General features: G+C 61.2%; 4 protein-coding genes across 7 annotated transcripts in view; 2 read left to right on the top strand and 2 right to left on the bottom strand.

The window, feature by feature from the left end:
- The window catches only part of DGCR2 (DiGeorge syndrome critical region gene 2), a 72,438-nt gene extending 70,912 nt beyond the window's left edge, over positions 1 to 1,526 (bottom strand). For both annotated transcript variants that reach the window (XM_032603371.1, XM_032603372.1), the window contains exon 1: positions 1,256 to 1,526. In XM_032603371.1, the coding sequence (XP_032459262.1) occupies positions 1,256 to 1,334 (79 nt within the window). In that variant the 5' untranslated portion in view covers positions 1,335 to 1,526. The remainder of the gene's footprint in view (positions 1 to 1,255) is intronic.
- Positions 1,527 to 3,799: 2,273 nt separating this feature from the next.
- On the top strand, positions 3,800 to 5,222 carry TSSK1B (testis specific serine kinase 1B). The gene has a single exon (XM_032603159.1). It carries the CDS (start codon positions 3,920 to 3,922, stop codon positions 5,024 to 5,026), a length of 1,107 nt encoding a protein of 368 aa, XP_032459050.1. The 5' UTR covers positions 3,800 to 3,919; the 3' UTR covers positions 5,027 to 5,222.
- Positions 5,223 to 9,442: 4,220 nt separating this feature from the next.
- Positions 9,443 to 10,536, top strand: TSSK2 (testis specific serine kinase 2). Its single transcript, XM_032603208.1, is given in 2 exon segments — positions 9,443 to 10,495; positions 10,498 to 10,536. Coding segments are annotated over 2 exon segments (1,092 nt in total).
- A 1,686-nt stretch (positions 10,537 to 12,222) lies between these two features.
- ESS2 (ess-2 splicing factor homolog) lies at positions 12,223 to 21,907 on the bottom strand. 3 transcript variants are annotated; one of them, XM_032603536.1, is made up of 11 exons: positions 21,748 to 21,907; positions 20,549 to 20,717; positions 20,356 to 20,457; positions 19,367 to 19,492; positions 18,415 to 18,584; positions 18,193 to 18,310; positions 17,783 to 17,916; positions 17,054 to 17,156; positions 15,540 to 15,649; positions 13,176 to 13,291; positions 12,223 to 12,766 (listed from the first exon to the last, which is right to left on the bottom strand). In XM_032603536.1, the coding sequence occupies exons 1-11, from the start codon at positions 21,880 to 21,882 to the stop codon at positions 12,487 to 12,489; spliced, it is 1,563 nt and encodes a 520-aa protein (XP_032459427.1). In that variant the 5' UTR covers positions 21,883 to 21,907; the 3' UTR covers positions 12,223 to 12,486. The 3 variants fall into 3 exon arrangements, with proteins under 3 accessions (XP_032459427.1, XP_032459429.1, XP_032459428.1); XM_032603538.1 differs by lacking the exon at positions 17,783 to 17,916 and having other exon boundaries at positions 18,193 to 18,276; XM_032603537.1 differs by lacking the exon at positions 19,367 to 19,492.
- Between the last annotated feature and the right edge of the window lie 1,389 nt (positions 21,908 to 23,296).

Below are 23,296 nucleotides of genomic sequence, written 5' to 3'. Positions count from 1 at the left end.
ATTCTCTTCATTTGAGCATCCCTAGTGATGGGCAGGTGGGGAGCCACGCCACACTTTCTGAATTGCTGCTGGCCAGCTGGCAGGATATGTGGACAGATGGAAAAGGAGTTGGGGACATCAGTCACATCCATCCACCCAGGGAAGAGATGCTGGACCCGGAACCAGAGACACCCCGAGAAAGACATGTATGACGTGTGGCTTCACCCCTCAGAGTCCACTGACGTAATGTGCAAAATCGGGACCCAGAAGTCGGACGGGATGACTCTTACTTCTCCACAGGTATAAACATGTTTTCTAAAGAACGTAATCACAAGAGCCCACAAATCCATTGGCTCTGGTCCCCAAGAGCCCATACAGCACTCTCCTCCACAAGTGCTGGCTTCCGTTCCTACCGGGGCCACCCCACAACCAGTCACCCCACCGTCCAGAGAAGCATCGCTGGACACTCCAGCTGAGTGTGGGCCAGGGTCCTGGCTACCAAGTGGACACTGGGGAGGAGGCAGAGCACTCCGTACAGATGGCAGAGGCAGCAAGAGGTGCAGCGTGCCCAGGCAGGAGCCTGACTGGGGAGCCTGCACACCGCTGTGCTCCCCTGCCTGCTGTACACACCCAGGTCTTAAAAGCACCCACACAAGGAGCCCTGGACTTCTGCCTTCATGGGCCCCTTCCAACATTTAAAAAAAAAAATCAAGAACCACACTTTTCAACTGCACCGATATATAAACTAATGTATTTATATGTGCATGTTAACAGTATTTCCTTCAACCTGAAAGTTTAGGGCTTTTTCCTGCTGACTGTAAAAGAAAACATTTTTACAGCCCACCAAAATAACCTTGGATCCCCGGCCTCCTGTGCCTGACAGATAAATCGGCCCTGCATTTGGGGTCTGGATTTCTCGCTGGAGGAGGAGGTACATCAGAAAGAGATAAGGATCGTCCAGGACCTTCTGCTGCCGCGATCCCAATTCCCCACCACAGGCTTCCTTCAGAAAACGCAAGCCCCCGGGGGCTCCAAAAGCATCTGAGGGTCACAGACCAGGAGCACCCCCGGTGCCCGGCTCGGCGGCTCCCGGGCCGAGCGACCGTAACCAGCCAGGGGCTTCCAGGTGCCCCGAGCCGCCCCCTCGGCCCCCGGCCTGACCCCCACTGCTCCCGCTCCGTCGACCGCCGAGCGCAAAGTGAGGGCCCGGCGAGGTAGGGGTCCCAGCGCCCCCGCCCCCCGCCCCGCCCGCGCCCCCGCCCCCACCACTGCGCACCTGGCCGCAGCGGCTCGGTGACCGTGAGCACCAGCAGGAAGAGCAGGAGGAAGGCACCGCTGTCTGCCTTGGGCACCATTTATCCTCCGTTCATCGTCCCCGGGGCGGCCGCGCGACCCCGCGGGGAGGCCGGGCCAGGCCGGGCCGAGGGTCGGGCCGGGCCGGGGCCAGGCGAGGACGCTGCGGGAGGAAGATCCAGGGGCCGCGAACAGGCGCGCGCTCCGACTCTGGCCCCGCGCAAGATGGCGGCCGTCTTGCTCGGTCCGCACCGCCCCGCCCCCGCCCGCGCCGCCCGCGCCGGCCAATGAGCGCCGGGAAGGGGTGGGGCCTGCGTGTTCCCCATGCGCAGTGGTCGGAAGGGGCGGGGCCCAAGGGCGGGGCGGTGGCTGAGGGGTGGGCCCTTCGGGGGCGGAACTACGAGGAGTCAAAGGTGCCATTGGCTAAACAGAGAGGAAAGGCTCGTGGGCGGAGCCTCAGCGGCGGGGCCCCCGAAGGGCCCCGCAGAGCCCGGGCGGCGGGGCCGAGATGACAGACACGGAAGGGGCGGGGCGTAGAGGGGCCGGGGCGGTCCTGGGGCGGGGCCTGAAGGGAGGGGCGGGGCGCACAGGAGCCGGTGGGCGGGGTGGGGATGGGCACCGGGTGAAGAGGGCCCTGGGAGACCTAGCGTCTTAACATCTCGTGCACCTGCAGCCCCAGGTCCGGTCAGTGGCCCAAGAGTGCGCCCCAAAGTCGTCTTTTAAAGGCCGAACCGCTGCGGAGAGGGATGAGGAAAACTGGAGGGACCCGGCCTAACCCTGAGGAGGTTCCGGAGGTGGTTCCACCTCGTGAGGAACACGCAGGTGTGGCTTCACCGGCACATACAACTGAAACGTTTCAAACGGATGAGGGAGTAGCCTCAAGGAGGGTCACACAAGGAGAGCTGCCAGGGAAGCCCAGATTCTAGAGACGGAGCAAAGCCCCCTGTGGAGGAACGGCACTGCCCGCACAGCGGGGACAGGAGGACGCAGCACAGCTGCCGCCACAGCAGGCCCGTCTGCACAGAGGGAAGCCGCCAGGGACAGCGCTCCGAGCGCTGACCGCACACCTGTCACCATGGGAGGGTACACAGTAGGCGGGGTGTCCCTGACGAGAGAGGAGCAAGTCCTCCAAAGGAAGGACCACCAGCTGCGCACACAAGTGCTTGCCCAGGGTGTCAGGGTGGGGAAGAGGGTGGGGAAGAGGGTGGGGAAAAGGGTGGGGATGGGAGCAGAGAAAAGGGGGAGGGCCAAGGCTGGTGGGCACCCAGCCCAGCCCTGCCCACCTCCAGCCCACCAAATCACTCTCCAGGAGCAGTCACCCCAAGCCCCTTCAGGGCATGGTCCTCCCGAGCATCCCAGGATTCCAGCCTGTGACATTCAGGGTCATCTGAGAGAGGCACCCACTCCCTCTGGACGGATATGGCCAAAGTCAACCCCAAGGCTAGGCCAGACCTGCCCACTCCTGTCCCCTCAGGGCGTGGCACACAACAGGGGCCCACAGCAGAGGGGCCCCACTGCTGGCGGAAACGGCGATCCCTGTCCAACGCTGCCCTGTTAGCACATCCTCAGGGAGCATTCCCGGGAGAAGCTGCTGCACTGAGAGGAGTCCAGGCCCACCTTCTGCCCCCAGTCCCAGATCTGCCCTGGGAGCCCAGCCAGGGCTATGGATGGTCAGACCCCCAGGAGGGAACTCACAGCCAAGAGCAGAAACCCTTGCCGGTTGTACCCTACAGAGCCGGCCAGCAAAGGTTCGGATGAGGAGAGCAGCACAGGAAAGTGAAAAGTCCAGCAGACCACATAGCAAGCGGGCAGAGCCCCAGCTTCCTAAACTGCATTGACCACTGGGCCAGGATCCTTGCTCCTCCTGACCCACCTCCCCCTTCTCGGCCTTGCTGTGCAGCCAGCAGGCTGCCTGTGTGGACATTATCAAGGGCTTTTAGGGCTGCAGGGAGGGAGAAGAGGTCAGGGACGTTTCCCCCCCACCCCGTGGGGTCCTGTGGCCTCCACCTGAGATCACTGCTTCTGTCAAGGCGGCCCTCCCTGTACTCCTCTTCCCAGGTCCCAGCGACCACCCTTCTTCCAGCGGTCCGTTACTACTCAGGGTTCTCTACACTCTGCTCCATGTTGGTAAATCATTCCCTTATTAAACCCTCCTCAGACAGTCCTAACTTGAGTGTCTCTCCTGTTTCCTGCTGAGACGCAGAGTGATGGGACTGCCTGCCCTGGATTTCCAGGGGTACCCCGGGTTGCAGAAATAAACCCGCCACTCCACCAGCAGGCCTGGCTCTGGTTTGGAGGCTTGGGCTGACCGATGCACTCCCCACATCCCCCTCCTACCTTGGGTCCCAGCCGAGGATGAGGCCATGCTCCGCTGGCCTTCTGTCTGCTGCAGCCCACTGGCCAGCCTTCCAGGGTTCCGAGTCTTAGTGGTTCAGGCCAGAGCCTCATTCCCCAGGGCAGTCCTCCTTTATGACTTCACCCACTGAAGTCACCAGGGAGACAATGCCGAATGTTCCACCCCAGAGACTTGGCCTCTAGGAGGCAGGCCAGAGGACTCTCTGTCCACAGTGTAAATGAGGACGCCACTGGCCCATGTCCTGCAGGGATGTAGAGGGCAGCCTCAGGGGCACTGGGTGCTCCCAGCACCATGGATGATGCTGCCGTCCTCAAGCGACGAGGCTACATCATGGGAATCAATTTGGGAGAGGGCTCGTATGCTAAAGTCAAATCTGCTTACTCTGAGCGCCTGAAGTTCAACGTGGCGGTCAAGATCATCGACCGCAAGAAAGCCCCCACAGACTTCCTGGAGAAATTCCTTCCCCGGGAAATTGAGATTCTGGCCATGCTAAACCACCGCTCCATCATCAAGACCTACGAGATCTTTGAGACCTCCGACGGCAAGGTCTACATCGTCATGGAGCTTGGGGTCCAGGGCGACCTCCTTGAGTTCATCAAGACCCGGGGGTCCCTGCAGGAAGACGATGCACGCAAGAAGTTCCACCAGCTGTCCTCAGCCATCAAGTACTGCCACGACCTGGATGTTGTCCACCGAGACCTCAAGTGTGAGAACCTTCTCCTCGACAAAGATTTCAACATCAAGCTGTCTGACTTTGGCTTCTCCAAGCGCTGCCTGCGGGATGACAGTGGCCGACTGACACTGAGCAAGACCTTCTGTGGGTCGGCGGCGTACGCGGCCCCCGAGGTGCTTCAGGGCATCCCCTACCAGCCCAAGGTGTATGACATCTGGAGCCTAGGTGTGATTCTCTACATCATGGTCTGCGGCTCCATGCCGTATGACGACTCCAACATCAAGAAGATGCTGCGCATCCAGAAGGAGCATCGCGTCAACTTCCCGCGCTCTAAGCACCTGACGGGCGAGTGCAAGGACCTCATCTACCGCATGCTGCAGCCGGACGTCAACCGGCGGCTGCACATCGATGAGATCCTCAGCCACTGCTGGGTGCAGCCCAAGGCCTGGGGCCTGTCCTCTGCAGCCATCAACAAGGAGGGGGAGAGCTCTCGGGCCACCGAGCACCTGTGGACTCCTGAGCCCAGCTCCGACAAGAAGTCTGCCACCAAGCTGGAGACCCGGGAAGAGGCCCGGCCCAAGGCCTGGGCGGAGACAAGACCCGAGGAGGAGGCACTGGCAGTGCAGGTGTCGAAGCAGTCAGAGGCCATGGGCCTCACCAGCAAGCAGCCCAGCAAGGAGATCAAGGAAGGGGCCCCCCCGCAGCCTTCAGAGACACACATCTAGTCAGCTCTCGCGGCCCAGGGGGCCGGCAGAAAATGAGTTAGAGTTCATGGCCTCAAGCCTGAGCTCCAAAGAAGCCAAGGGACAAGCCGAGAAGGAAGACAGTCCCAGATGAGCCGCTATTTTCGTCAGTTTCTTCCCCCTCCCTTTGACCTTGGTAACTCATGTGGCTAAAGAAGCAATAAATCACTATATTACTGCAGACCCCGAGGTCTGTGTCTTTGCCCTGCGGGCTTTGGTCGCCCAGGGAGAGGATCCTGCACTCCCCCCGCCCCAACTCTCAGACCGCGCTGCGCTTCACCTCCGGCTTGGGAAAACACAGACCTGTGTGCCCAGCCCTGACCATGACCTCAGGCCCTGGACCGGAGCAAAGCTGAGTAAGGAAGACATTGCTTCAAGAGGGAGGCCCATGAGTGTGATGCTGGTCTGGAGAGGAGCACGAAGAGCAGGTGGCTGCGGGCAGAGGAGGGCTGGGAGGCGGGGGCCTTCCCCACGGGGCCTGGGTCCTCAACAGCCCCACAAGGCTGCCGGTGGGGAGAACCTGTAGAGGCAGGCAGACCAGCCTCCCTCGAGCCCCTCCCCGTGGGCATCTCTTTCTGCTCTGGCTCCAGGGTCCCCCATGTCCTGCCAGCACCCAGTTCCCGACAGCGCCCTGAGTCATGCCGCCTCGTGGGCATCCCCTGGCAGCAGGGGCCCTGCTACATGGCCAGCCCCTCTCCAGCCTGCATGTCCCGCAGTCACTGTGTGGTCTGAACACATCTTGTTCCCCTCTGGTCCCAGTCTCTCCCGGGGGTGACACTCCTGCCAAAGCAGATAAGTGGACACTGGCGAGCAGGAGGGCACAGGCGTCCTCGCACACGTGCCCGGCCTGCGGCCATGGTATCTGCAGAGGGAGCAGGCCCACGTGCACATCGCCGGCTGCTGGGCACTGCGGGGCCCGCCGTGCCGGTTCTCACGCTGTCCTCACCCTGGCTATGCCACGGCAGCTGCTTTCTCCTCCTGATCTGCACGTGCACCTGACAACCTCGCATGGACCTGTGGGTTTAACACACCAAGAGAACAAGAGCCTTCAGGCTCGCCTCTCCTCCCGCCCCTGCTGGTGTCTTGGGAGACGTGAGGTCCAGTGAGTGCCCCAGACGTGGCCTCTGCCTGACTCCTCCGTCTCCCCACAGCCACCTCCACACATCCTGTGTCCCCAGAGCTGCGCATCCCCATGTGTCAAGGCTCAGCCACCACCTAGGCCCCTGTCCTTGTTCTCCCATCGCCGCCCACGGTGGCCAGAGCCCTCCTTCTGCACCCAGTCTGGCTCCCACTGCCTGCGGGAAGGATCCCCACACCTAGCCCTTGAGGTCCTCCCAGGTCTGGCCTCTTGGCCTCCCAGCCCCCTGCCATGTGCCATAGCCCTGCTTGTGGACGCATCCCTGCAGCCCTGCCCATCTCTCCAGCTTTGGCCAAGGGGCCACGGCCTCCACACACAAAGCCTTCTGGGGGCTTCTGCCAGGGCAGGCCTATGAGTGCCCAGGGCCTAGGACAGAACCGCTGCAGAGTAGTCCCAGAGGACCCAGGAGCCCAGAGTCACACAGCTCGCCTAGCAGTAGAGTGGAATTCCAGAGCCCATGGGGCCAGCGGGGGTGGGGACGTCCCAGGAGGCTTGTGAACCTCCTCTGTCATCAGTGAGGTCATTGGGGCAGAGGGCAACATGATGCAAGGGGGCCTGGGAGCGACTCATTGCAGCCCAGCCCGGAGGCAAGCCTGGGCAGGAGGGACCTCAGGAAGGTGCACCTACTGTGTGCTTTACAGGTGGGGAGATGGCTCAGAGAGGGTGGGGTGACTGCCAGAAATCACACAGTGCGGAGCAGAGGCCCAGGTGCGTGATGCCGGGTGGCCTTAGATGCCGGGCTACTCCTGTGAGCTATTCCACTGCACATGGCCTGGGCTTAGACCCTTTCAGCCCCTTGATCCTGAAGCTTTAGGATCAAGACCCTCAATGTGGCCTCCGTGCTCCCTCCCGCCCCCGCATGCTCTCACCACGCATGACCTCACCACGCTGATGCGCTGACCATCACACGAACTGCAGTCCCCGTCCTCCTCCGTGTGGCCTGACCTCAGACCTCAGCCTTCCAGCCTCCCTGAGTCCAGCCCCAGCTCTCTGACCTGACAGCTCCATATATCTGTGTCACGGCCCAGCAGCAGGGCATTCATACTGTGGGTGACACTGAACCTCCCTGGCCTCCGGGCTCAAAAAAAGCAAGGTTCTGTTCATGTCACCCAGGGCCTGAGGCTGACCCTTGAATGCCATGGAGTGGAGAAATAGAGGCCAAAGCTCCGCGGGGGGAGTCCCAGGGTCTGCAGGTCTGGGACCCACAGGCCCGTAGCCAGGAGAACCCTGAGCCCCCATCCAGCCTAACATCCCCCCAACTCAGCGCCCCAGCAGCCCCTGCCCCTGCGTGCACATCCTAGGCAGAGCCGCCCGCTCCACGCCTGGCAGGTCCGCTGGCCTGATGCTGGCACATGCCTCCTCCATCCATGTCCTCCAAGAACCAAGGAGGCCACACTCTCCTGGGCAAGGGCGGGTGTGGAGGAACAGAACCCACAACAAAGGGGAAAGCAGGCGGTGGGGACGGCCAAGACAGCAGACGTGCAGGGTGCCCCCGACAGAGACCTGGGGGTGAGGGAGACAGGTGGGGATGGTGCCTGGCTTCTGGGGCCTGACCTGGGGGCCTCGCAGCTGGCCCCTCTGTGACACAAAGGAGTGAAGTTCTGGTCATTTCTACCAAATCCCCCAGAAGAAAGGCAGGCATCAGGCCAGTCACTCCCGCTGGCATCTGGACCCGGCTGCCCTGCGCTGAGATCTTCCACACAGACCTCCTGCCAGGGAGCTCTCCACGCTCCAGGTGTGTCCATGCGCTGTGCTCTGGCCAGGACAACACACCTGCCGGCACCTGGGGGAGCCCTGCTGATCCCCTGCATGCGGGTTCCACAGTCACTCCCACCCACCCACCCACAAACAGGACTTCCTCTCCCCCAACCCCCGGAGAACTGAGCACACACACGACACGCCTCCTGTCCTGGCAACGCACTACAGAGGACAGACAAGTGGACAGCAGGGCTTGCGAAACACCCGAGGAGATGCTACAGGAGGCCCCGTTTCCCAAAGCAAGAACAAAAGGGTTTCCACGTTGTTTCCAGGGGCAAAGACAGTCTGAGATGCAAAGATGTGTCCTCCCAGGGTTCCAACAGCTCACAAAGGTCCCAGCGACATAATTCAGGATCCCCCCTCACCCAGGTGCTTGCTCTTCACTGTCAGTGCTAGGGGTGCTGCCGTCCCCCAAGACCCCTGGGACCGCAGCACCAAGGCTTCACCTGAGGCCCCGCCCACTCACTGGCCAACACACCAGAACCCAGTCTCCCTCTGTTGCCGGTCCCCCTCCCCATGGGCCTGCCCAGTCCAGCCTCCCCGTGCCTGGCCACAGGCGCTAGCCTCTGCTCACCCCAAAGCCCCTTCCCTATGTGCTCTTCCAGGACCCATCTTAAAATGGGACTTGGGTTCTGGCTGCTCCTGCCCCGGGACCTGCAGCAGCTGTCCCCCCACCCTCTCCTCCACCTCCTCCTAACTCTGGGACTCAGCCATTCTCAGAACGGCCTTCCCTCCCCCACGCCCTTCCCTGCCTGGACCTATCACCACCACCACCCACCCCGGAACGTGCATCTGCCAGCCCACTGGGGACTGGGCCGCCGGGCTGGGCACTCACAGCCTCTGAGCTGCCCTCTGCCCCAAGCACGCCCTGCTCGCCGTCACAGCACTGACCCACCCCCACCCCACCCCCGCTACCCGGACAGCTGGTCTTGTCTCCCAGGCTTGGAACCACCACCAGCCCAGCCGGACCAGGGAAGTCCCTCCCCAGCACAGCAGGTTCCGAAGACACAGCCCCCGAGGGGGTGCTCAGCACACCTCAAAGAAGGGTCAGGAAATTGGCCCTCATGGGACAGAGGCCATTGCAGAGTCAGTCCCCACATCCAGGAGAGGGAAACGGGCGTGGGGCCCACACGCTGGCTGGACCTGGGCGGTCCCCTGGGCCTGACTCGGGACAGTGCAGCACAGCGAGGAGGAAGAGCAGTGAGCGTCACCACAGTCCTGGGCGCCAGCTTCCTTCCAGCAGGCAGGGAGCAGCACTCCTGCCAGGCCAGCCTGACTTCCAGGGCTCCAGGGCCTGTCCCCGGCCAGTCCCCACTCCGGGCAGCCTGGCTTTATGACTTCACAGGCTGAAGTCATGTGGGGGACAATGCTGGGTGTTCCACACCTCCAAGTGCAGGCCCAGACCGGCCAGACGGCTTCCCACAGTGCAAACGAGGACAATGCCTGCTGGCCCAGGTGGGGAGGGGATGTAGAGGGCAGTGGCGCCAGACGCTCCTGGCACCATGGATGATGCCGCAGTCCTAAGGAAGAAGGGTTACATCGTGGGCATCAACCTGGGCAAGGGCTCATACGCAAAAGTCAAATCCGCCTACTCCGAGCGCCTCAAGTTCAACGTGGCCGTCAAGATCATCGACCGCAAGAAGACGCCCATGGACTTTGTGGAGAGATTTCTTCCCCGGGAGATGGACATCCTGGCGACCGTCAACCACCGCTCCATCATCAAGACCTACGAGATCTTTGAGACCTGCGATGGCCGTATCTACATCATCATGGAGCTCGGAGTTCAGGGCGACCTACTCGAGTTCATCAAGTGCCGGGGGGCCCTGCACGAGGACGTGGCACGCAAGATGTTCTGGCAGCTGTCCTCAGCCGTCAAGTACTGCCACAACCTGGACGTCGTCCACCGAGACCTCAAGTGTGAGAACCTTCTCCTTGACAAGGACTTCAACATCAAGCTGTCAGACTTCGGCTTCTCCAAGCGCTGCCTGCGGGACAGCAGTGGGCGCATCCTCCTCAGCAAGACCTTCTGTGGGTCGGCGGCATACGCAGCCCCCGAGGTGTTGCAGGGCATCCCCTACCAGCCTAAGGTGTATGACATCTGGAGCCTGGGCGTGATCCTCTACATCATGGTCTGTGGCTCCATGCCCTATGATGACTCGGACATCAAGAAGATGCTGCGCATCCAGAAGGAGCATCGCGTCAACTTCCCGCGCTCCAAGAACCTGACAGGCGAGTGCAAGGACCTAATCTACCGCATCCTGCAGCCGGACGTCAACCGGCGGCTGCACATCGACGAGATCCTCAGCCACTCATGGCTGCAGTCCCCCAAGCCCAAAGTCGTGTCTTTGGCCTCCTTCAAGAGGGAGGGTGAAGGCAAGTACCAGGCTGAATGCAAACTGGACACCCAGCCGGGCTCGCGGCCTGAGCACCGGCCTGAGCACCAGCCCGACCACAAGCTGGGGGTCAAGACCCAGCACCAGCTGCTGGTGGTACCCGAGAACGTGGACAGGATGGAGGACCGGCTGGCTGAGACCTCCAGGGTGAAGGACCATCACTTCACGTCTCCGGAGCCGAGGTGGGGAAGGCGAGCACCTAGCGGTGCGGAGGGCCTGGGGGGCATGGCGCGGTGAGCACCCCGTAAGCTAAGTAGGAGGTAGAAGCTGAAGAAGGCACAGGTGCAAGAACGAGTAAAATCCATCAATTAAACCATTATTTTGATTACGTTCTATTAGCTTTCTTCCGCTTAGCAGCAAAGACGTTAAATCCTGACCACCAAATAAACCACAGAGTGTATGCAGCAAAGAGACCCGTGAGGAGTCATTTTCTCTAGGACTCAGCACTCCCCACCCTGGGGCGCAGGGGATCTGGAGTGGGGGCCAGGCCTCATGGGCAAGGACTCCGCAGCCGCCCGCCTGCCAGGCCCCCACGTGCCTCCCCACCCTGCCCAGCCCCCACTCAGGCAGCCCTTCCTCAACACCCCCCTCTCCCTTCATTCCCGCAGTTGGGATGGGAGACCCCGAAGCCGAGAACTTCCAGTGGCATTCCCCCTGCCCCTATCCCCGCCAAGCAGCCCTCATGCTTTATCAGCCATCACCCCCATCCCCACCAGGTGGTCAGCACCTGGTTTTCTGTGGCCTTGCCTGGACAGTGCCCCACATCTCGTTCACACCCACCCAGACCTCTGCCCCCTACTTGCTGGGGGCTCCCTCAGGGCCAAACCCACCCTTCTCTATGGAGAACGAAGCACCCAAAGCGGCCCTTTCCTGACCCTGGACGGTCCCAGCACCGCCCCCTTGGTGGGGCACAGGGCACAGCCAGGACTTGGCTCCCAGGAACTTGCAGGACTTCCCTGAGGAGGAGCGCAGGCCAGCTGGTGCCCAGGCAGCCTCCAGGGAGCATGAGGATGGCCCACTGCAGGGTGCGCGTGCTCAAAGCGCGAGGGGTTCCCATCTGAGCAGACCCCAGGCTGCCTCTCTGAGCACAACCCGACCCCACCTGAGGCCTAAAGAGCCTGTCCGGGAGCCAGCCCACCTCCCTGTGAGAAGCTGGCCCCAAGACTTCCAGGGTCAGGCACCAACACCCTCAGGCCCGGAGGCACGTACCCGCCCATGGTGCCCACAGCGCTCTCGGGTCCAAGTGGAGCCCAGCCCCACTGCTTGTGACACTGTGGCCCAGGTTACTGTTACATGGGGGTCTCACTGGTGGGGTGACAACGGGGTGAGGCCGGCAACCCAGCAGCACGTGGCAGGCAGGGCCTGAAGCCCCGAGCAGAGGGAGGGAGGGGACATGGGGACGGCCCTGCCCACCTGAGCTGGAAGCCAGGTGCTTGGGAGGTGATGGCTGAGGCCACTGGGAAGGCGCCGCCCGCGGGAGCAGCCTCACATGCAGGACCCGTGCAGCTGCATCTCCAGCACACCACACAGGTCAGGCCTGGCCAGGGAGGCTGTGGACCTGGGCCCAGAGCCCGGGTGAACCTGGCGGCAGAGGGACCAGGGACCAGCTCTCCATGTAGGAAAACCTGGGGCACAACTGCCAAGGGCTCTGCCCTCCCCAAGGGCGGACCAAAGGGCTGTGAACTCAGCTCAGAGGCAGGTCCCCAGCCCTGAAGGCACCACCGGAAGCAACGCAGGCCGCAGCAAGAAAGGCTGGACACCCCAACCCTCCGAGGGTCACCACCAGCAGCCTCCTCCCAGGAGGTCCGCAGTCCTGAGTGCAGGATGCAGGTGCGATGCAGGCATGAGGGTGACCCCAGGGTGCACAGGCCACAGGGCGGAGAGGCAGCCCCGCTGAGCTGTAGGTATTCTTTAATGAGGATTAAATACGAACAGGTTGGGGTTTGATAGAAAAGCATGTCAGCAAGGCCCTGGGATGCTCCCCAAGGCCACAGGGCAGGTCCTGTGCCAGCCCAGCACCTGTCTCCTGGGCCTCCTGGGATGCTCGCTGCTTCGGGCTCAGGCCTGGGTCCCCAGAAAGCCATAGTCCTCTCCTGGGCAGAGAGCTGCCCTGAGGGCTCCATGAAGCTCCCGCGGGCCCAGCCCAGGACGGACTAGAAGAAGTCCGAGGCTTTGCGCCGGGCGGGGAGCTGCAGCAAGTTGTCCGTGATGCAGGCCGGATCCTGGCTGAGGGGTGTGTGTGTGGCAGAGCCAGGAGCCGGTGTGCTCGTCGGGGTCTGGGGCCCGCCAGCTGGGGTCTTGAGGTGGGTAGAGCGTGCTGGGGACGGTGTGTAGCTGGCACGCAGGGCCCGGTCTGTGTACTTGCTGGCCGTCCTGCTCACGAGGCGCTGCAGGGCTGGGGACATGGCTGGGCTCAGGCCTTTGGGGGTGAGGCTGCAGTGGAAGGACGGGGTGGGTGGGAGGCACGATTAGGCCCGACAGGGCTCCCCCTGCAGCAGGGTCTCCCTTGGCCTCACAGGAAGGCTCCCGGGAGTTGCATGATCATTCTGGGTGGGAACCTGGATGGCCTGGCCCAGACAGTGAGCCCGAGCCTGCAGTCGAGGGGTGTGGCTCCCTCGGCTGAGGGGCTGCAGTGGACCCCAACCCTCTCCGAGGGCAGTGATAACACCGACTCCACGGGGTGGACAGGAGCTCAGTGGGGACGACGGGCCTAAAGGCGCCCCCACAGGTACGTGGGAGGAGGAGGCTGTGCACAAGGCGGAGAGGGCACCGTTCCGGCCAGAGGGACGGCCACAGGCCCCGGCCCTGAGAGCACCCACTGCAGGGGCCGGGCCACCCTCACCTGGCTAGGTTCTCCGTCGCCCTCCGCAAGGCCTCCTGCTTCTTGGCCCGGTTCTTGGCAGCAGCCTCGTTGGCCATCTTCAGCCCCAGACGCTCCCTGCGGCCCGGCTCCAGGATCTAAAAGACAGCAGGCATGGGGGGGCTGGGCCACTACCCAGCCAGGGAGTCCTTGCCGCGGAGGCGCCGGCCTCTTCCCATGGCCCCTGTGGTCCCAACAGCCCACCATCACTGCCCCTGAAAGCCCCCAGCCAGCCTGAGCTGCCCACCCGCCCAAGGCCCGCCTGGGTTCTTCATGAAGCCGGCACTGCCCGGTCAGGCACCTGTGACCCCCTTCCAGGAAAAGGGCCTGTTTCAATATGCTTTCGTCTGACTGCCAGGGTGTACCAGCCTCTGCGTTTCCATAGAGAACTTCAAGAAATGTATCGTGGGCCTGTCTTTCTGTTTGTTTGTTTTAAAGATTTATTTATTTAACTTTATTTTCTTTTTGGTTGCGTCAGGTCCTAGTTGTGGCGCACGGGATCTTCGTTGAGGCACGGGGGATCTTCATTGTGGCACACGGGCTTCTCTCTAGTTGTGGCATGCAGGTTTTTCTCTTCTCTAGTTGTGGCGTGCAGAGTGTGTGGGCTCTGTAGTTTGCAGCACGCGGGCTCTCTGGTTGAGGTGCGTGAGCTCAGTAGTTGTGGTGTGTGGGCTTAGTTGCCCCGCAGCATGTGGGATCCCAGTTCCCCGGCCAGGGATCTAACCCGCGCCCCCCGCATTGTAAGGCATACTCTCCACCGCTGGACCACCAGGGAAGTCCCTGGGCCTGTCTTTCTATTGGTTTTTTGTTTCCTTTCTCACTTGCAGGAGTTTCATCTATGTTGGCTACGTTAACGTACACCGTTCAGATTTCTCTTCAGTTATCTGCTTGTAGTTTTACTTTTGATGTTTTCCACTGTACTCGGGGTTGTCATCTTCCCGTAGCGTGATCCAGCCCTGACTCCCTTCGTGATTTCTCCCTTTGCTGTCGTGTTTAGAAAGCCTTTCTGCCTCAACGTCACATTAAACTCGACCAGTATGTTATTCTGAGGTTTAACATTTGCTGTTTTAACATTCAACTTTTCCATCTTTCCGGAACTCATCCTGCTGTGTACACTGAGGGCCTGGCTTGTTACCTTAGCTCCACACACTCAGCACGGTGCCCCAAATCCTGCCTGGGCGCTGGGACCAGGCTCAGGCCTGACCCACCTGCCAAGGGTGGCTCACTTCAACGCCTGACGTCACACATCCCCCTGCAAGTTTTTCTCGGCTGTCGCCGCATCCCAGGCTGAGAACCAAGGTGCCCGGGCCCTGTGCACGCTGTCTGGCCGCGCGTCACCCCTGCACTGGGGAAGCACCCGCCCCTCGGCCACCAAGTTTCTGCCGCACAGGTCTGTGCTTTCTCTCCAAGCCAGTCGCTCCTATGATTGTATGTTTCTGTTCCTACAGTGACTGACACTTTTTCCTTTGCATTCCACATCGGTGCTGCCTGTGTTTAAGGAGACCCGTGACCCTGTCCCCTCTGCAGACCTATGTGAATTCCAAATTCCGTGCCCCATTCTTTGGGGTTTCAAAGCAGATGACGTGACCCTGCAGCCTTCAGCCTCTGTGGCACCACCCACCTCTGCCACCAGAAACCCCTCCCAGCACCCGACAGTACGCGCAAGGCTCTGGGGACCTCCCCCACTTCCCCCACAAACCACACCCATCACTCAGCTTCCCCACAAACTGTGTGCAGACCAGGGACTTGCCTTCCCAATGTCGCTCTGGGGCCCTACCTGCCTGCCAGTTCGCTGGCGCCTTCCTGGGCCACCCCATCGCTACAAACCACCTGCCACCCAGCCCCCTCGCCTGCCTGCCTGGCCCACAAAAGGCCTTCCTCCTGGGCTCCAGGCCTTGTGAATCTCAACTCTGACTGCTTATGACACCGGACTGGGGGTGCCTGATCTGGTTCTCCCGTAACCAGAGGCCTCTCTCTGCAAGGACACAGCCCTCCTGAGGACACAGCCGCATCCCACGGACACTAGGATTCTGGGACCCTTCCCGCCCTCAGGCTGCAGCACAGCAGGAGTTCCTGGCCCACCTGAGACCGCCCCTCATCTCTAAACAGCCCCATCCTCCAGGCCTGCAGGCTCAGAGCGGCCCCAGCAGCTCCCTGCCTTGGTGCTTCGAACACCCCCGCCCCAGTCTCTCCCCCAACCCAGTCACCCGCCCACGCCTGTCCTCAGTGCCCGGTCCTACGTGGAAGTACAGTGCTTGCCCAGGTGTACAGCCCATCCGCTGTGCACGGAGCTATGGGTGCTCAGGAGGCCCTGCGTCCACCCGTGCTGCTCCCACCGTGACCCACCTTGAAGGCTGGCCCTGGCGTCCTGTCCACGTAGGGCGTTTCAGATCCTTCAACTCTCAAGGGCGTGTTCTCGACCTCCCCCCAGGTCATCAGTGGGGACTCGTTCACACCTGCGGATGGAGAGCCCACAGCCAGCTCAGGCCTGGGACCTGGATGCGGGTCACAGCTCACAAGCATCAAGGCCAGCAGCTGCCCTCTCTCCTTCCCAGGACCAGAACCCGGCACTTCTGACCTCTGGGAGGGAAACATCAAGGCCAGCCCATGCCCCTGCACCGTGGGGTTTAGCCTGCGGTAGGGGGCTTCGCAGAGAAGCTGGGCTGGGTGAGTTAGACCCCCATCCTAGCACAGGGCCAGGGGGCCCCCGGAGGACAGTCACAGGACCCTGCTGCAGGGAGGAGACCCAGGGCCTTCCAGGGCTCCCAAACCTCCCAGGATCCTGGGAAAACTGTAGTGCCTCCACAGGCCCTTGCCATGGCACAGCCACCAGTGTCACTGGACGCAGAGAGAGACCAGCGTGTGCCCAGGAGGCCACCCCAAGTCTCATGCACCTGCTGTGATCTCTGGGCTTAGGTTTGTGAGCACCGCACACCTGCTGACGTGAGATCCAGAACTAGGAAAAACTACCCAAGACTGACAGGGACACCCAGCCCAGGCCAGTGGCACAAGGCAGGTGGCCTGAGGGAAGCGCACATGGCCCTGTAGGACCCCTCAGGACCGTCCTGCCCACCTGCATGAGCCAGGCATGGCCCCTGGAGGCCCAGGTGCACCCAGTCTCCTGCAGACTGAGCTTGGCTTCCATATGCAGGATGCCTGCCCAGAGGCTTCCCTGGTGGCTCAATGATTAAGAATCCATCTGCCAACGCAGGGGACATGGGTTCAAGCCCTGGTCCGGGAAGATCCCACATGCCGTGGGGCAACTAAGCTTGTGCGCCACAACTACTGAGCCTGCGCTCTAGAGCCCGCAAGCCACAACTACTGAAGCCCGTGTGCCACTACTACTGAAGCCTGCGCACCTAGAGCCCACGCTCCACAACAAGAGAAGCCACTGCAATGAGAAGCCCATGCACCGCAATAAAGAGTAGCCCCCACTCTCAGGAACTAGAAAAAAACCGCGTGCAGCAGCTAAGACCCAATGCAGCCAAAAATTAAATAAATGAATAAATAAATAAATAAATAAATTTTTTAAAAGGCCGCCTGCCCAGCACCCACTGGACTTACTGGCCTCCCCCCAGATCCCCTCTGCCTGCTCACCAGGCCAGTCTGTCCCGCTGAGCTCAGGGCGAGCCACAGGAACCACCCAGCTAGACCAGCTAGTCCAGCTGGCCCCACACGTCCCAGGTCTGGCCTGTCTGAGAGCCCAGCCACCCACAGCCCTGTTCGGCCCTGGCACAGATGGGACCCTGGGCCTGAGTCACATGAGGCACGGTGCAGACCCAGGGGAGTGCCAGGAGTGCCAGGCCAGATGGGCAGCCCACCTCCCCCAAGGCCGTCCTACCAGCGGGCGTGTGTCTCACCAGGGGCAGGAGAAGGCGTGGCAATGAATCCAAATCCGCCCACGCGAGGGGACTCCTGGGGGATAAGCTCCTTGCCATCCGGGCCCACCTTGCCCTGTTTGTGCTGGAGCAAGAGGAGAGGTAGTGTCAGGGGCCTAGGCCGTCCCCGCTGGCTGACGGGCAGAGGCTGCACACCCCCCTTCCTGGGTGCAGACCCAGGGGAAGCGAGGTGGACCCTGGCCCTTGCAAGGACCTTGAGGACCCATCAGAGCAGCAACCAAGCAAGGAAACACCTCCGCCTTCCATGCCGAGCCACACCTGACATGCGTCACCTTCAGGGGCTACTGACTTCAGGGCCCTGCGGGGGGCTATGCTAACTGGGGCAACTGTGCTCTGATGGCTCCCACAAAGCACCTGTAAAAGCCTCCAAAACAGGCCCCCACCTCCCACCTCCTCAACGCCATGACGGCCGGAGTCACCGCCCTGCAGTAAATCCGGGCTCAGGAACCTCTGCTGTCCGCCACACCGAGCCCAGCCCACTCCACGGGAACTGGCACAGACCTGACCCACAGAACGTGTCTGACCGAAGCCTCCACAAATGGAGAAGAGACTCAGACCCCGCCACATTGGGACCCAGACACACCCCCACCGCCGAGCCCGGCTGAGCCCAAGGACAGTCCTAACGTATGGGGGTGGCCAGGACCAGAAAGGCGAGGATGCCCATGCCACCCCGCTGGCCCGGCCCCTCACCTGGGCGTTGAGGGCAGCGGCCTGCTGCAGCTGGGACCTGCTGAGGGCCTGGCTAAAGGGGTCCCTGAGGAAGCGGGTGTTCTTATGCACCACCTGCCGTGGCTTCTTAAAGAGCTGCTCTTCGTCAGGGACGCCTGGCAGTGGGAGCAGAATCACCTCAGCGTCAGGGTGAGCAGGCCCCCTGCCCCTCGCTCAGGGCCTGAGGGAGAGGAGCTGGTTCCCCACGGAGCACAGCCTGAATTCAGGTGGGGGAGCCACACGACCGCGCAGACTCCGCAGGTGAACCTGCCTGCCCTGAAACGGACCGGGACCCCCAAAGGCCCAGAGTACAAGGGGCACAGTCACACACTCCCAAAAACCAATCCAAACCCCCGGCCCCAGCCTGCGCCCCCGCCCGGCCCGCCGCTCACCCTCTGGGTAGTACATGAGGGAGTTCTTGGCCTTGTACTTCCAGGTCTCCACACCAGCCTGGCCACTCTCCACGGCTTGGCACTCTGCCGACGGGAGCGCGAGATTATCCTTCTGCCTCTGCGTCATGGTGGGAGCGCGGGTCAGGGAGGACCCCTGGCCCTGGGCCCTGGCCCCGGGGACTCCCACCCCGACTGGGTACTGCTGACCCTGCACCAGGGCACCTTCTCAAACTCCTCCTCGGCCTGGTAGAGCCATGCGTGGCGTGCCCGGCTCTTCTCCTTAGCCACCTCCATGATCTCCTGGAAGGAGGCGTTGTCCTCACTTGTGTACCGGCTCAGGAAGACGTCCAGGCTGGGCAGGGGTTCCCTTTCCTCCTCCTCTGTGGCCTCTCCTGTGCAGGGGGGTGGGCAGGTGACACGAAACCATCATGCAGTCACTCGGTCCCAGGAACCCTGTCTCTGGTCGTGGGTCTGTCTGTGAGAACCCACACTGCCAGACAACACCCCCTTGGGGGGAATCAACTCCCCCAGCTTCCCAGGGAGCCCCCAGGGGCCCTTCCCAGCTGCTGGATAGCAGTGAAGAGTGCACTCTGACTCAGGCCGGGAGGGGCCGTCGGGCGTTAGAGCAGCACGATCACAGGGGGTCTTCCCACACCAAAACAGTGCCTGTCCTGTAGGTCCTGCCTCCAAAACCCTGGACTGTCCCCCTGTCCCTTATCCTGACTCCCTCCCTTCTTGGTATCTGTGCTACAGGGGGATGACTGTCACCTAAGCCTCGTGACCTGCTAGCGGACCTGATGGCAAGGACCCTGTATTATCTAGCAGTGGGCGGGGAGGCACCTAACAGGCACTGGGCCACACCCCGGGCCGCCCTGGCTGCTGCCAAGGCAGCCCGCTGAGGCGGTGCAGCACTGCATACAGCAGTGCAGATGCAGTGAGGACGACAAGGGAGGGCCTCTACTCCACCCCCTACCACCTGCCAGGCAGCGTGCAAAGCACTGTGCCTAAAAGGTCGAGACGAGTGTCAGAAAGGTGGGCACTCAGAGCCCGTCCTGCCACCAAAAGCTCTGGGACCTGCAGAGGTTACTGCCCTCCTGAGCCTCAGTCCCCTCGCCTGCAACCGTGAACTACGTGGTGCCTACGCTCAGGTTACTCAGGGGATTCCTGCATTTACCGAAAAATAAGGGGGATTCAAAGGAAAGGAATCTGCCAACAGTCTGTGATTCTCGAGCCACATCGCAACGGAGAACCACGCTCTGAGGACACACGGGACGCGCTGTGACTGGCAGGAGGCTGGGTTCTGGAGCAGAAAACGTCACACATGTGCTCGCACAGGGCACCAGTGCCAGCGGAGCACACTGTAGATGCGATGCTAGTAGAGAGCAGCTCATGGCCATCTACACACACACACATGTCCACCCCTGATGAAGCACCGACTGAGAGGAGGCCCACGGCACACTGTTCACAGGGCCCAAGATGCTCCTTCTGGGGAAGGCTCCCCGGAAAAGTCAGGATGAATCTTTACACTCCAGTAAGCGTGTTGGAGACCCGGAGGCCCAGGCACACCCTAGGTGCAGGGCATGCAGATGGGAGCAAAAGGACCTGCTTTTGTGGAGGGAGAAACGGTAAACAAACAGAAACGCCTTTTAAACTGGCATGTTCTCCAGCAAGAAAACAGAGCCAGGTGGCAAATCACAGAGAACAGGGTGAGTGACTGCGCTGGGAGGTCAGGGAAGGTTCCCTGACAGGAAGCATCTGAGCAGAGATCTGAAGGAAGAGAAGGAGCAGCCATGCAGTCACCCACAGGGGGCGACCAGCTCAGGAGAAGCAAGTTTAGAGGCCCTGAGGCATCTGAAGGAAGCAGTGAGGGAAGGAGCCCCCGCCCCAGGCTCATGACGCACCCCCCGGACAGAGGTTGGTACAGTGAGCAGGCCAGCAAGAGGGGAGGCGAGATTCCCATGCCACGGAGGAGGGCTGGAGGCTCAGATGACCCCCATGTTTGGGAGCTGAACCCAGATCTTCTGCCTCCTAGACCCCATGGGTTGCCTTTTAAGGAGAGACCCTCAGGGACAAGAAGGAGTCTTCCCCTGAACACCCCAGGGCCCCACAGACAAGGTCCCCAGGCAAACCCAACAGCATGAGGGAAATGGGGCGCTCACTCACCATCGCCGTCCTCCAGGCTGTGGCCCCGGCCTGGGGCCTTACTGCCCACCACCCCGGTGCCTGTGTGCACCTCAGGGGTTTCAAATGTGGCTGGAGTCACATCTGGGGGAAGAGAGGGGATGGGGATTGGAGGGAGCCTGAAGCAACAGTTCAGCGGGAGTCCCCTCCCGCCCCCCCACAGGACTCCTCTTACAGGGCGGAGGGGGCTCTCGGGACATCTTGCCCAGGGCAGAGCCAAACTTGATGGCGATCTGGCGCATCCGTTCCAGGTCTCCATTCTCCTCGGCCTCCAGGTACTCCTTCTGTGCCTGCAGCTTCTCCACATCAGGAAAGAAGTCCCTCTGGATGACCGTCTGGAGGCCCTAAAGGAGCGATCAGAACATAAGTCAGAGCTCCCATCTGCCTCTCCCCTGCCACTCAGCCCACAGGGTATGTGTGAGGCCCCCAACCTCTGTCCAGACCAAGAATCCCCAGAACTTGGGGGAACGTAGTGCTGTAACTTTTTTTTCTTTTTTGGCCACGCCGTGCTGCTTGTGGGATGTGGGACCTTAGTTACTCTATCAGGGATTGAACCCAGGCCCTTGGCAATGAGAGCGTGGAGTACTAACCACTGGACCACCAGGGAACTCCCACTGGGTGCACTTTCAAAGCCTTCTCTCTCCCTCACTAACTGGTCAATTTCATTCTCCATCACTGGCTCCACCTCCACACCAGCTGGACCGATGTGCGTGTTGCCACCTTCATTCCACCCATGATCTCCTATTTCCAGTCTGAATCCTTCACCGGGACGCCTTCAGCCAGTCATCCCACCACCAGCACTGGTGGAGATTTCCAGCTTGGCACCTCCAGCCAAACTTGCACCTGAGCTGCACTTCTGTACACCCAGCCGCCCATTAACGCCATCTACCTGCACATCCCAGGAGCTTCCCAAACTTAACCAACTTCCTCCCAGCCCCGTGCCAGCTCCTCCTACTTCAAGGGCGGTGGGATGCCTACCCGCTCAATGATGCTGCCATAGTGGCAGCCCGTTTCCAGGACCCCCAGCCTTAACACTTGCCATTATCGCTCTCCAAGAAACCCTCTTTATCGCCATCCTCCCAATTTCCTACTTACCCTTTAATAGAACCTTGTTTCCCTGACACCCGCCACCCCCCAAGGCGTACAGACACATCCGCCCCTTCTGCTCCCTAACAGCAGGGACACCTCGCTCCACACTGTGCCTGTTTGTCCCCCCGACTGTCCACATCCTGAGGGCAGAGACTCGGGCTGCTCCACCTTTGCGAGCGGAGAAGAGCGTCGGTACCCAGGGAGCGACCCGGGGGGAGTGCGGGGTGGGGGAGCGCGGGGCAGGGACGTGGCCTGGAAATCACTGGCGTCCACGCCGAGTCCTACCTCGATGTACTCCTCCTCGTCCAGGACCCGCTGCCTGCTCGTCGGAGCCCCGGCCTCTCCGGCGGCGCGCTTCCTCCGGGTCCCGGACGCCGCGGGCACCAGCACGGCCCGGACCGCAGCGCCAGGCGTCTCCATCACTATCCCAGCACCGCCCCGGCGGCGCAGGCGCGGCGCAGGCCGGGGGCGGGGCGCTCCAACTACGCAGGCGCCTGAAACAGCCCTACCAATGGGGTAGCCGCGCGTTTCGAAGGCCGGCCCGCGCTCCGTGTGACGCCACCATGAGCCCTGAGCTTTATGGGAGTTGTAGTCTTCGTCCCGCCCTGCTCTGGTCTTTAGTATCTGGGCTGTGGGAGCCACGGGGCGCTGCGGTAGGAGCTAGGGGCATGTTGCTCCCGCTAGTCGTGAAAAATTAAAGCACTACGGAATTGGAAGCCTTGGAATTCCAATTTCTCTCAAATAATCAATATACGCTTCTATGTTATTTTAAAAAATACGCTTCCGAAATTTTGGTTATATATGTTTCAAATTTTTTATTCAAAGTTTATGCAAGAAAAGAAATGTCTGGTGCCTAAGTGCCAGAGTTGGCTTCCCAGAAGGCTAATCCTCACTGAAATGGACAAGAAAATTGTCTAAGCATTTTTCACGAAAGATCATGTCTTCCCAAAAGGTTGTAAATTATGTCAAACAATTTCTGCCCCAGAACGATTCAGTACAATTCAGTGGGGACTCCATGGTATGATTCCTCCCCTTGTGGAGCTGACAGTTGAATGCAGAAGACAGACACTAACCAGATCAACCCACAAACAAGCATAACACAGCAGTGGGTAGGTGCAAAAAAAAAAGAATCCTACCTAGGGGGCATCCTACCCAGGGGGCATCTTACCTAGCTGGCATCCTACCCAGGCTACCTAGGTGGTAGCTTACCTAGGAGACAGCCTACCTAGGGGGCAGTCAGGGGAAGTTCCCCAGGAAGGAAGTGGTTTCAGATCCAAAGGATGAACAGGCATTGAACAGGTGGAGGGGGAGAGCATGTGCAAAGTTCCAGTGGGAGGAGACCTTTGGATACACAAAGTGCAAGGAGCAGTGGGGTGGGAGCTGACGCCAGAGGGGCAGGGCCAGGCTGCACGGGGCTCGTGGGTCATGGGTCACGGCGAGGAGTTCTGTCTTTGTTCTGGGAGCAGTGGGAGCCCTGGGAGTGCTGTAGGCAGGGGAGAGGCATGTTCAGAGTTGCACCCTGACTTTTATGGAGAATGAATCACAGACGAACCGGAGTAGGTACAGGTGGACCAGTTGGAGGCAGCTGCAACGGTCAAGGTGAGAGATTACAGCGATTTTCATCAGGCTGGTGCAGTCGAAGCTGGGGAGAAGGCAGATTCTGGGAATGTTTGGGGAGGTAAAATCGACTTGCCGTTGGCCTGGGTTTGGTGGGTGAGGGAGAAGAGGGGTCAGGGCGCCTGCCCCTAGCTCTCTGGCTCACGCACCGGGGATGCACAGGGAAACAGCCTGCCATGGACAAAGTGACCTAGAGGAGCCCTGGTCTTCCAGGTGG

Source organism: Phocoena sinus, chromosome 14 (assembly GCF_008692025.1).
Source record: "Phocoena sinus isolate mPhoSin1 chromosome 14, mPhoSin1.pri, whole genome shotgun sequence".
Lineage (NCBI taxonomy): Eukaryota > Metazoa > Chordata > Mammalia > Artiodactyla > Phocoenidae > Phocoena > Phocoena sinus.
The sequence above is the reverse complement of the archived record's forward strand: the minus strand, read 5'-3'. Positions and strand labels throughout refer to the sequence as shown.

Coding starts and splice junctions, on each gene's coding strand:
- ESS2 (XM_032603536.1), bottom strand. CDS start 21,882: ATGGAGACGCCTGGCGCTGCGGTCCGGGCCGTGCTGGTGCCCGCGGCG. Junction 13,292..15,539: donor CGCCAGGGCCAGCCTTCAAG/GTGGGTCACGGT, acceptor GCTGTCTTTTAG/ATCCTGGAGCCGGGCCGCAG. Junction 12,767..13,175: donor GCGACGGAGAACCTAGCCAG/GTGAGGGTGGCC, acceptor CTTCCACTGCAG/CCTCACCCCCAAAGGCCTGA.
- TSSK1B (XM_032603159.1), top strand. CDS start 3,920: ATGGATGATGCTGCCGTCCTCAAGCGACGAGGCTACATCATGGGAATC.